This window comes from Cnephaeus nilssonii (assembly GCF_951640355.1).
Source record: "Cnephaeus nilssonii genome assembly, chromosome: 10".
NCBI classification, from domain to species: Eukaryota; Metazoa; Chordata; class Mammalia; order Chiroptera; family Vespertilionidae; genus Cnephaeus; species Cnephaeus nilssonii.
In genome coordinates, this window is record NC_137081.1 from 30,929,268 (window position 1) to 30,940,829 (window position 11,562).

Below are 11,562 nucleotides of genomic sequence, written 5' to 3' on the forward strand. Positions count from 1 at the left end.
TGCAAGTCAAATTCCATTGGCACTATATTATTTATCCTGTCTTCTTGGTACTCAGCACATGATTGACACTGAGAATTAAAGAGCAAGTCAGGGGGGTTGATTAGAATTCTCTTTTGAGCTGAGCAACCAGAAAGCAAGGCTCACTAAAGAGTGTCTAAAAATCGAACCAGGAGAACTCCTCATTCTGGGCTCAGCAGGCTGTGGAAAGGGCAACTTAGAGTTGGAGCTCAGCAAAACACAAAAAGCAAACAAATCAACCCATCCCCCCAAAAATTCTCCCTAAGGAGAACAGCTAAGTCAATCAGCTGAATTGCAGGTAAAAACATATTAGAATTTAAAAGCTCATTCTGCATTAAGTTGAATTCATGACTTGGCAGAGTACCTGTAACTTATATATGGGCATGTGGTTCATTACCTGTCTGAGGAACTTCAAGGTAAGTAGAATTTTCAGGCAAAGTGGCTGACTAAGCACATAACGGTGTATGCTAATGTCTACCACAGCAGACCAGAGCAGTATGAGGCAAAGCCTCAATCCAAGATCACAGGTGTAAAGAAAAACCTCTCCCTTCTTGTTCCTCTGGGGGTGAAGCAGCAATAACTAGCAGTAAAAAAGGGGAGTTTCTATTTAGAGGTATCTTGAGCATTTTCATCATAGGAATGCCTTTCTTTGCTTTCCTAGTTGTTTTTTGTTGTTGTTGTGTTTTCTTCTTCTTGTTCTCTTTTAACTCTCTGCCTTTATGATCTCTCCCCTCTCAAACTCTCTCCTCCTTGCTCACTTTTGGAACTCATTTCCTTTTCTTACTCTTACCTTCATGAATTTTTAAATATCATTTCTGTCAAAGCCCTTCTTCTAGGCTTCTTCTGCACAAGCATTGGTTATACAGAACACCCATCTTTTAGTACATTCTTAAGCACCAATTTAATTCGTGGATATTTAAATATCTGTCTCCACCAAAAATTTCCCATTGATTTTCCTTATGGTGTTTTTATTTATGGAGGACAAGGTAAGAAAATTTAAATGGCTTCCCTGAGAAACCAGGTTTCAGTATCCTTGAAACATAATATGCAGCACTGTAATCAGTGGTGAGATCCCTGTGAAATAATACTCTGCCCCTGGCAAAGGTACTATGCTTGGAAAGCATACAATCAAAATTCAAGCTGGCCTGGGAAACAGAGGAGGTTAAGTAATTTAGTAATGAGAAAAAGATCACTATTTGAAACCTAACACTGTCTTCTCACTAGCAAAGTCAAACAATGAAACAAAACTTTCTTTCTCTAGTAGGTTTATTATTCTACTGATATGTGCCATTATGTACCTGAATCTGGTCAGAAACAAGATATAATAGACATATCCAAAGATATTCGTAGAGACTCCCTTTGCATTTTTATTTGCTTCTCAGAATTTCTTGATTGAAGAAGAGATAATACAAGGCCTTCTTCCAATGGCACATTTCCAAAAGGATCAGCCAGTTTCTTATATGTTTTTTGGAGGCATAGGGACATTCCCTTGAATTCTATCAAAATCCAGTCAAAGGTCCCTGAATTTTACTTAGTTTTAGTAATTATTATTATTTTTAAAATCCTTATCCAAGGACATGCTTAGAGAGAGGGAGAGTCAGAGAGAGAAACATCAACCAGTTGCTTTATGTATGCCCCAACCAGGGATCAAACCACAAAGGTATGTGTTCTGACAGGGAATTGAACTGGCAATTCAATTGTGCACAGGATGACACTCAACCAAGTGAGCCACTCTGGCTGAGCAAAAATTTACCTAGTTTTTAAAAAATGCTGCAGTATTGAGAGGGAAATCAACTTCCTAAAGTTGTAACACTCTTAATAAAAGCATAGGCAAAGATGATTTTGGCTTTCAAATGGGACATATGTGTCACCTAGGGGGCTTCCTTTGCTATCAGTCCAAGAGCCACAGTTACTTCCCAAGATGGTGAAAAAAGGTTTCAGATGTTTAACCTGGAATAAAAGAAAATCACTAAGCCCTGGCTGGTGTGGCTCAGTTGGTTGAGTGTCATCCCATGCACCAAGAGGTCGATGATTTGATTCCTGGTCAGGGCACATCCCTGGGTTGCAGGCTCCATCCCCAGTGGGGGCATGCAGGAGGCAGCCTATCGATGTTTCTCTCTCATCAATGCTTCTCTCTCTCTCTCTCTCTCTCTCTCTCTCTCTCTGTTCCTGTCTCCCTAAAAATCAATAGAGACATATTTTAAATAATCAATAAGACTCTGGCTTTATCAACATGACACCTACAAATTTGAAAAATAGAAAGCAACTTTAACGCAAAGATAAATAAATGTTAGCAATGTAATAGTAAGCAGAATACATTTGTAGAGCTATGGTTTTTAAACTGAGTTGGCATATGTTCATAGTAGCATAATAGCTAAGATTTAGAAACAACCTAAGTGCCCATCAGCAGATGAGTGGATTAAAAAACTGTGGTACATCTACACAATGGAATACTACGCCGCTATAAAAAAGAAGAAACTTTTACCATTTGCAACAGCATGGATGGACCTGGAGAGCATTATGCTAAGCGAAATAAGCCAGTCAGAGAAAGATAAATATCACATGATCTCACTCATATGTGGGATATAATGATCAACATAATTTGATGAACAAGAATAGATCCAGAGACAAATGGCAGGGGAGGGAGGTTAGAGAGCAACCAAAGGACTTGTATGCATGCATATTAGCATAACCAATGGACACAGACACTGGGGTGGTGAGGGCTTGCCCAGGGTGGGGATGGCTGGGGAGGAGGGTCAAGCGGGGAAAAAGGAGACATATGTAAAATTTTAGTCAATAAAAAAAGCATCCTAAAAATAACAAAATAAATAAAATTGAAAAAAAATAAAGTGAGTTGGCACTTATTTAACTTATTTCATAACATCTCTATAAGGCATATGGAGCAAGCATTATCCTTCTTTAATAGATGTTAAGCACCTTGCACAAAGTTGGATTGCTTAAATAAGTAATTTCAATTCTTTAATAAAATCTCTCCATCTATTCAAGCTATTCTCTTAATCTCTGCTTTCCTAAATCACCAAATTTCTTTTTTTTCTTTTTTTAAAATATATTTTATTGATTTTTTACAGAGAGGAAGGGAGAGAGATAGAGAGTTAGAAATATCGACCAGCTGCCTCCTGCACGCCCCCTACTGAGGATGTGCCCGCAACCAAGGTACATGCCCTTGACTGGAATTGAACCTGGGACCTTCCAGTCCGCAGGTTGATGCTCTATCCACTGAGCCAAACCGGTTTCGGCTAAATAACTAGATTTCTTGAAAGAGTAATCTACTTGGTGACTTTATTTCCTCACCTATTATCCATTTTCGAATTTTGGCAGATTATAGTTTGTTTCCTCAAGTATCTGCCATTCTGAAAAAGATCACCAATGACCTATATGGTATCATGGGACTCTAGTTAGAACCTTAAGTATTCTTTGAATGAAATTTCCAGCAATTCTAAGGACTTGTTTTTGATCCTCATTCTTGATCCCAACTCCCTTCTGAAACACTCTTTCCTCATTTTTTATGCCTTCACTTTCCTTCCTCTGTTACTCTCCAGTATCTGAAAAATTAAACTACTCAATACCTACTCATCTTTCAAGCTTCCATTCAAATGACAATTCTGAAGTCTTCCACAACGTCTCCGACAGTAGTCATTCTTTCTCTGAGTTTCCATAGTACTTTATACTACTAGGCACTTATCACATTGTATTCTGATCGTTGATTTCTTTTTCTATCCCTTATACAAGTTCTTTGAATATGAAAACTAGCTTATCATTTTGTATCTCTTGTGTTCAGCAAATTACCTGACACAGACCCTGCTAACAAACACGTGAATGAACCGCCAGTAAGTGGCAGCACTATGGACAGAGGTCTTGCCTTCACTCTTCGTTCAGAAGATGGCTCAAAAACAAAGGCTTATTGTTAAATTTCTCACCTCTTATTCCATGGAAGTTATCAGGCTAGAGTCTCAGATTTAGGCCCTTTTAAAAAAGCTTTCATTTAGCAGCGACCTGCCCATGAACCATCATTTCCAAATAGAACTGTCACCCAGATAGTGGTGCCACACAAGGTATAGTTATGACTCTTCTGTGATTTGCCCATCCACTTAAGAAATATTTTAAAAAATTAATTTCAGAGAGGAAGGGAGAGGGAGAAAGACAGGAACACCAATGATGAGAGAGAATAATTGATTGGCTGCCTCCTGCACACCCCACACACTGGGGATCGAGCCCGTAACCTGGACATATGTCCTGACTGGGAATCAAACTGTGATCTCCTGGTTCATAGGTCGAAGCTCAGCCACTGAACCATGCCAGCTGGGCTGCCCATCCATTTTTTTCTCCATTATGTGAGGACACAGGGATAAGGTAGCCATCTGCAAGCCAGGAACTGAGCCTCTACCAGAAACCAAATCAGCTAGCACCTTGTTCTTGGACCTTCCAGCTTCCAGTCCTGTTGTGAAATAAATGTCTGTTGTTTAAGCCACACAATGTATGGTATTTTGTTTTAGCAGCTCTAGCTGACTAACACATGCTGTTTAAATACTTTCTGGAAAATGTCTTTTTTTTTTTTTCAGGCAACTCTAATTGTTATAAAATTCTTACTTATCCTAGGCTAAATCTTGCCCTTTGTATCTGAGAGTTGAGGGAAACCAAAGAAAATAGGGGATATGACTACAATGGAAGAGAATAATTTTCAAGTGAAAAATAAACCTGTGACTTAAACTTGAGAAAAAGTTGTAAACTCAAAATCAATAATACAGCAAAAAAATTAATTCCCCTGAGAGGCATTATGGTACATTGTAGAAAAATAGTAGTTAAGGTTTAAATTAAGGTTCTGCCTTTATCTGAGTGATATAGCCTCACCAATCCTTAATTTTCTACCTATGAAGTAAGGATAATACTGTATAGAGTTGTTGTGATAATGTATCAAAGTGCTTTGAAAAGCCGAAAAAGACTATAGGAATGCAAGATATTGTTAGGCATCCCCTTTCTTCTTGTGGCTATATTTATAGTATTATTTATATTAGAGAGATTTATGTTTAGTTCTGTATACTTTATCTAAATTCAGAGCCCATAACTGCCCTCTGTGACTCTAAATCAGTGGATCCACAATGCACTAAACATACTTCAATAGTATCTAACAATGGTCTAAAAAACAAAAAGGAAATAGCTTGCTTTAATGACATCAAATCACAAAAAAATGTTTTGCCTATTTTAGGTGTAGTGCATATCTCAATGGAAATACTTGCTGAAAAGCATTCTTGTTAAACAAGAAAGATTGTCACAAATCAAAGAATTGTAGTGTTGGAAAAGGATTTGAGTCCTCTGAAGATCATCCACTCTAATACCTCATCTGATGCATACATAATTTCCTTCTGCAATACTCTTGATGGACAGGCATCCATCTGCTGTTTAAAATACTTCCTGGAAAATGTAGTTTTTTTGCAGGTAACTTTAATTGTTAGAAATTAGGTTAAACTCTGTCCCCTGTAACTGCCACTCTTGAGTCTTGTATTTCTTTTAGAGCCACATGAAACACATTTAATTCTTATTCTTTAGAATAGTTTTTTAAACTTTAAAGGATTTTCAAAAATTGATTTTAGAGAGAGGAAGGGAGGGAAGGAGAGAAATATCAACATGAGAAACGTTGATCAATTACCTCCTGCATGTGCCCCAAATCTGCAACCTGGTTATGTGCTCTGATCGGGAATTGATCCTCTGACCTTTTAGTGTAGGGGAGGAAACTCCAACCAACTGAGCTACACTGGCCAGGGCTAGTTTTTTAAACTTTAGAAGGAAATACTCATGTTCCTTGCCCAACTCTTCAGCTTCAGGTTAAACTTCTCAGTTCTCCAATTATTGTTCAACTAGAGGCCTGGTGCATGAAATTTGTGCATGGGGGAGGTGTCCCTCAGCCCAGCCTGCACCCTCTCCAATCTGAGACCCCTCGATGGACCCCTAAATGGGCAGTCGGACATCCCTCTCACAATCCAGGACTGCTGGCTCCCAATTGCTTGCCTGCCTTCCTTCCTGATTGCCCCTAACCACTTCTGCCTGCCAGCCTGATCACCCCCTAACCACTGTCCTGCCAGCCTGATTGATGTCTAACTGCTCCCCTGCCAGGCTGTTTGCCCCCAACTTCCCTCCTCTGCTGGCCTGGTCACCCCTAAGTGCCCTCCCCTGTAGGCTTGATCGCTCCCAACTGCCCTCCCTTGCAGGCCTGGTCCCTCCCAACTGCCCTCCCCTGCTGGCCATCTTGTGATGGCCATCTTGTGTCCACATGGGGGTAGGATCTTTGACCACATGGGGGCAGCTATCTTGATCTTGTGTGTTGGAGTGATGGTCAATCTGCATATTACTCTTTTATTAGATAGGATAATATGGCACATTTCAAGTCCCTCTCCTCTAGAGCAGGTCCACTGTGCACACCCCCTTCATTGTACCTAAACAAATTCCCTATGTGTGTTCTTACAGTGACACTATCACCTTCTTTGCCATAAATAGTGTGCTTCTTTAGTCCAGTCCGCTGATATCTTTATGGATACTGGACTGTAGAAAAAAAAATATATGCTTTCCATCTCAGCTTCAAATTACCAGCAGGTCAAAAGCAAAAAAAGAATGATGCTCTTAAAATTTGAGTTTTAAGCATGCAAGCAATGGTTGGAACAGTCAGATACTAGATAAGATGGCCGTTAAAATATATTACAAAGATGCTAAAGCTCAGGATTAAGGACAAATCTATACATTCCGAAGTCAAGTCCTTCTCTATCATGGGGATTTGTGGATGCAGGTGCTGGTAAAGGAGGCTTGTGAGGCAAAAGTGAGGTTAAGCCTAATAAGAACCTAGAGCTGCCAAACCTCAGCACCATTGCTAGCCCTTTATCAAATACAGTAATAACCAGAATTTTCCATGCGAGTCTTACCATGTTCTAGTCCATTTCTCCAGAAGTCACTAAAATGTTTCACTATAAACCATATTCGCAATCCTGGAGAGAAATTTAGGTTTGAAGAAGACTATAAGTATCTAAGTATACTCCAAATTCCTCCCAAATAATGCAAAATAACATAATCAACAGGACATTATATTCACTTAATCCATTCAGGATAATAGTAACAACCTCTCAAAGTCTATGCATGAGTGTCTTGGAAAACACAGTACCAATCATAATCTACATGAAGTCCATGACTAGACAATCTGTGATCAACAGTGTTCATTGGATATATGAGTGGTATGTTTTGGTTGCTTTACCAGAACTGGGGTTGACAGTCAAAAACTGTATTTTAGGAAAGCATAAATCTCAAATTCATTTTTAACACTTAGTTAAGGCGTCTATTAGGTAATATTGACATTCAAAAAAAGTTTGACAGTCTACTATTCTTAGTAAGGAAAACTAAGTGAATAGAAGATGTAAAACAAACTATTTTTGACTGGAAGTAAAGTCAAAGATCAAGGTGCTACAACAAAGAGGATATGTGGGATCCAGGACTAAACTATAGAGAGGAAATGCAAGAATACAAGTGAAAGGTGTTTTTAGAAACCTTCTGAGCCAAACTAGTTCTCTTTGGCCTGGCTGGTTGGCTCAGTGGTTGAGTATCAACCCATGAGCCAGGAGGTCAAGGTTCAATTCCCAGTGAGGACACATGCCAGAGTTGCAAGGCTTGATCCCAAGCAGGGGGCGTGTAGAAGGCAGCTGATCAATGATTCCCTCTCATCACTGATGTTTCTATCTCTCTTCCTCTCCCTTCCTTTCTCTGATATCAATAAAAACATATTTTAAAAAACTAGTTCTCTTTTGGCCATAAATTGGAATGTGATTAATTCCTAGAAAACAAGGTAAGCACTAGGTATACATCAATGCTTATTAACTAAATCATTTTTTCAAAGAGGCAAATAAAAATATTATATTTTTCTCAGTTAGAAAAGAGAATAACAGCATGAAGACATTGGTTATATCTCAGAAAAATAAGTGGCTTTATAGCAACATTATCTTTACTGTGATTAATAATAATAATAAAACAAATAATAACAGCACTTAACATTTATTACTTACTTAATATGTGCCAGGCAATATACTAAGTATTTTATATGCAGCCTCATTTAATCCTCATGACAACTCTCACAGGAAATGCTATGCATAGTGAGTTTCATAGTTTAGGTACTCTGCCTAGGGTCACAAAAACCCTATAGATAGGTACTATTTTTATCCCCACTTACAGATGAGGAAATTGAGGCAGCAGTTAAAGAAGTTGCTCAAGGACACAAAACCAGGAATGCAGGGCTGGGATTCTAATGCAGGCAGCATAGCTCTACAATCCAGTATCACCTCTCCAGGGACCTAGTGATTGAGGGAAATATAAACTAAAAGAAGACATCATTTGTTGTCCAAACTGGCCCAAAATTTTTAAAAACCAACATAGTCAAGGTGGTAGGAGACTATAATGGCAATTAAAAAAAACTTTTTAGCCCTAACTGGGTTTGGCTCAGTGGATAGAGCGCCGGCCTGTGAACTGAAAGGTCCCAGGTTCGATTCTGGTCAAGGGCAGTACCTTGGTTGCGGGCACATCCCCAGTAGGAGGTGTGCAGGAGGCAGCTGATCGATGTTTCTAACTCTCTATCTTTCTCACTTCCTCCCTGTAAAAAAAAAAATCAATAAAATATATTTAAAAATAAATAAAAACTTTTTACAGAAATAGACACTCTAAAAGAAAGTTCAGAAAAAAATTCAATAAAAGGTGGACAACAATCAGGTAGTTTCTTAATAAAACAATTTTATTTTTCCTGAAGGTAGTATCAAATCTTAGAACTCCTTTCCTTTTCTCTCTCTCTCTTTTTTTGGTTAATCCTCACAGGAGGATATACTTTTTCTATTGATTTTTTAGAAGAGCGGAAGGGAGGGAGGGAGGGAGAAGACAGAGTACACACACACACACATCAATGGGATGTGTCTTTCTTTCTCACACCAATTGGTTGCTTCCTGAACTTGCCCTGACCTGGTTGGGGGACCAGATGGCAACTGAGGGACACACCCTTGACTGGGAATCAAACCGGAGACCCCTCAGTGTGAGGGGGGCCAATGCTCCAACCACTGAGCAACACTGACCAGGGCCCCTTTTCTCTCTTAATTCTCAGATGCTAAAAAAGGCTACCAAAGGATAAGCATTCCACTGCTCCCATGCTAACTTTTTTTTAGTGTGGCTGCTTCCCTTGTAATTTAATCAACCTATATCAAATTCCTTAAAAATGTGTTTCTTGACCCACTAATGTCATTACTGACTTGGTTAATTCACCTTCCTTTCTATTGGGCTGACAGAGGTTCTGCTTTCTACTGTTTTCCATATTTGTCCCTTAGCCTCTTTCTCAACAGGTCCAAGAACCAAGGTGAAAAGCTCAAACTTTCCCTTTCTGCTCTGTTCAAAAGTTGTTAATAAGACCCCCTCCTGTTTTCAGCAATATGTTAATTCCAAGCTGACAAAATATTGCTTCTGAAATATGACAATTCTCCACAGTCTCTGGCTTACTGTCTACAGTATACATGTTAAATAACAATATAAATTACTTAAGGGAAAAACAAAATCCATGTCATAGCTTTTCTAACACTTCAGCCATCCTATTCTACTTACAGGTGCCATTATGAAGAGAAACATGGTAAGGTACATGGAGCTATATAAAACTACTGAAATGGTAGTATGCAAAGGTGATGACGTCTGTTGTGTGTTTTGTTTTGTTTTTAAAACAAGCACAGCAGATCAGCTTCCATTTGGAAAATTTCATTTGTACATTCAAAATGTCTTGTAACTTTTTTGCATTTGTGTGCTAAAATTTACTAACAACTTGGTTTCTGACTGTGACAAAGCCATTAAGATTTGCAGGGTTGAAACGGGCATTGTGAAAAACACATGGCTCAGAAAACAGTGGTTTACTAAACCTCAGGGGAGGAGCCCTAAAGTGGTGACTACGTTTTCACTGAGAGAGGAATTTAAGAATGTTCCATTTTGAATGCATACGTTGTAAGAAGAGATTAAGGTCAGCAGGAAAATATAAAATTGGACTGTACAAGATTGCGTATTTTTCATCTGTATTACATGGTTACAGACTTAACACTCCAGTAAACACAAAGCTTCCTCACTGCATTAAGGAGAGGTTGCACAAGCGGTACCACAACAGGCCCGAAGCAATGATTTCTGTACCCTACTACGGTATATCCTACTGTGTCCCCAGCGTAATCAAGTACTTGCTGGACAGCTCCACCTTGTCTACGCGAGCTAAGATACCTTTGCCAGGAGTCCCACAGCAAAACCAAAACACTTCAAGGCATCTCACGCACAAGCCTAAGGTTCTCATTTTGTTGGAAAGAAAGCGGAGGAGCTGAGGGAGAAGCAGCACAGTCCAATGCCTCAAAGGCCAAGACAGAGTTAAGATGAGGGTGATGCGGGACCTCTCTTCCCCCCTCCTTTCCCCGCCCCCCCCCCCCCCCCCCCCCGCCGCCCTTCCTCTGCTCCAGCCCCGTGGAGCCACAAGTGAGGAAGAGAAGTTGTGGAAACAAGACGGGGGTGGTGTGGGATGGGGGAACCCAAGAGAGTTTAACACAAGCGTTTGCATATGTCCCACACAAGGGCCGTCGCTCCACGTCACTTTTCCCTGCTCCCCCGAGGGGCTTCCCGCCAAAGAGGCTACTACTGAACTTCCAGGCCAACCCACCGGCCCCCCCTCCTACCCCCCGGCCCTTCCCTGGGAGCCGCAGCCGCTTCGCGGCCTCTGGGGGCGGGCTGGAGCTCGGACCCAAGCCGGCCTCCCTGACACCCGTTCCCGGCGTCCGGCGCCTTTCCCAGCCCAATTCCAGAGCTCCTTCGCCTCCACCCCCGCGGGGCTCCCGCCAACGTCCCAGTCCTCTCTCAGGACGCCCCCTTCCCCACCTCCAGCGCCCGGTCCCATCGGGGGCGCGGGAAGCCTTTCCTTTCCTCTCCCCCGCCTCCACCCTTCTGGTGCCCACCTGGCGCGGCTCCCTTCCCTGGCCCGTCTCCTCAGCGAGCGGCCGCCTCCCAAGTCCTCCCGACCCCGCCCCGCTCCCGGGCGGATACAGTTTGAAGCCCCTCAGGATCTCCCTGGCACGCTCGTCCTTGGCTGACATGATGCGGCAGCCGCCGCCCGCGGCTCTCCCACGCTGGCCCGACGGAGCCTCGCAGACGGTGCCCCGGAGCCGAGGACTGAGCCGCAGCCCCGCCTGGAGACCTCGGGCGAGCAGAGGCGGCGGCCAGACCTGGACCGGCCTCTCCCTCCCCACAGCTCCCGCTCCTGATCCCTTCTCCTTCCCCTTAGCCTTGGAGTGCCCGCCCCAAAGCCAATAGAAAGCTCGTTTCGGCGATTGGCATCCTGCTCATCCAATAGAAACACTCAGCGGCTTCGTGGGGGGTGGGGGGGGTTGAAGAGCGTCGATGGGAAGGGCCCTCCCCGGGAAGTCCCGTAGGACAAATTTTTCATTCGTTCTTGTTGCCTAGAGTTTGCACCCCCGGAGGTTTGGCTTCAGATCTGCAGAGGCT

General features: G+C 41.9%; 1 protein-coding gene across 2 annotated transcripts in view; it reads right to left on the reverse strand.

Moving 5' to 3' along the window:
- The window catches only part of PDE6D (phosphodiesterase 6D), a 53,002-nt gene extending 41,657 nt beyond the window's left edge, over nucleotides 1-11,345 (reverse strand). Inside the window, exon 1 of one of the 2 annotated variants that reach the window (XM_079782050.1) lies at nucleotides 11,104-11,345. Coding sequence is in view for 1 of the 2 variants with exons in the window: in XM_079782049.1 (XP_079638175.1) it covers nucleotides 11,104-11,153 (50 nt within the window). In the remaining variant the exon portion in view is untranslated. The remainder of the gene's footprint in view (nucleotides 1-11,103) is intronic. The other variant, XM_079782049.1, reaches the window with a different exon arrangement.
- Nucleotides 11,346-11,562: the final 217 nt, after the last annotated feature.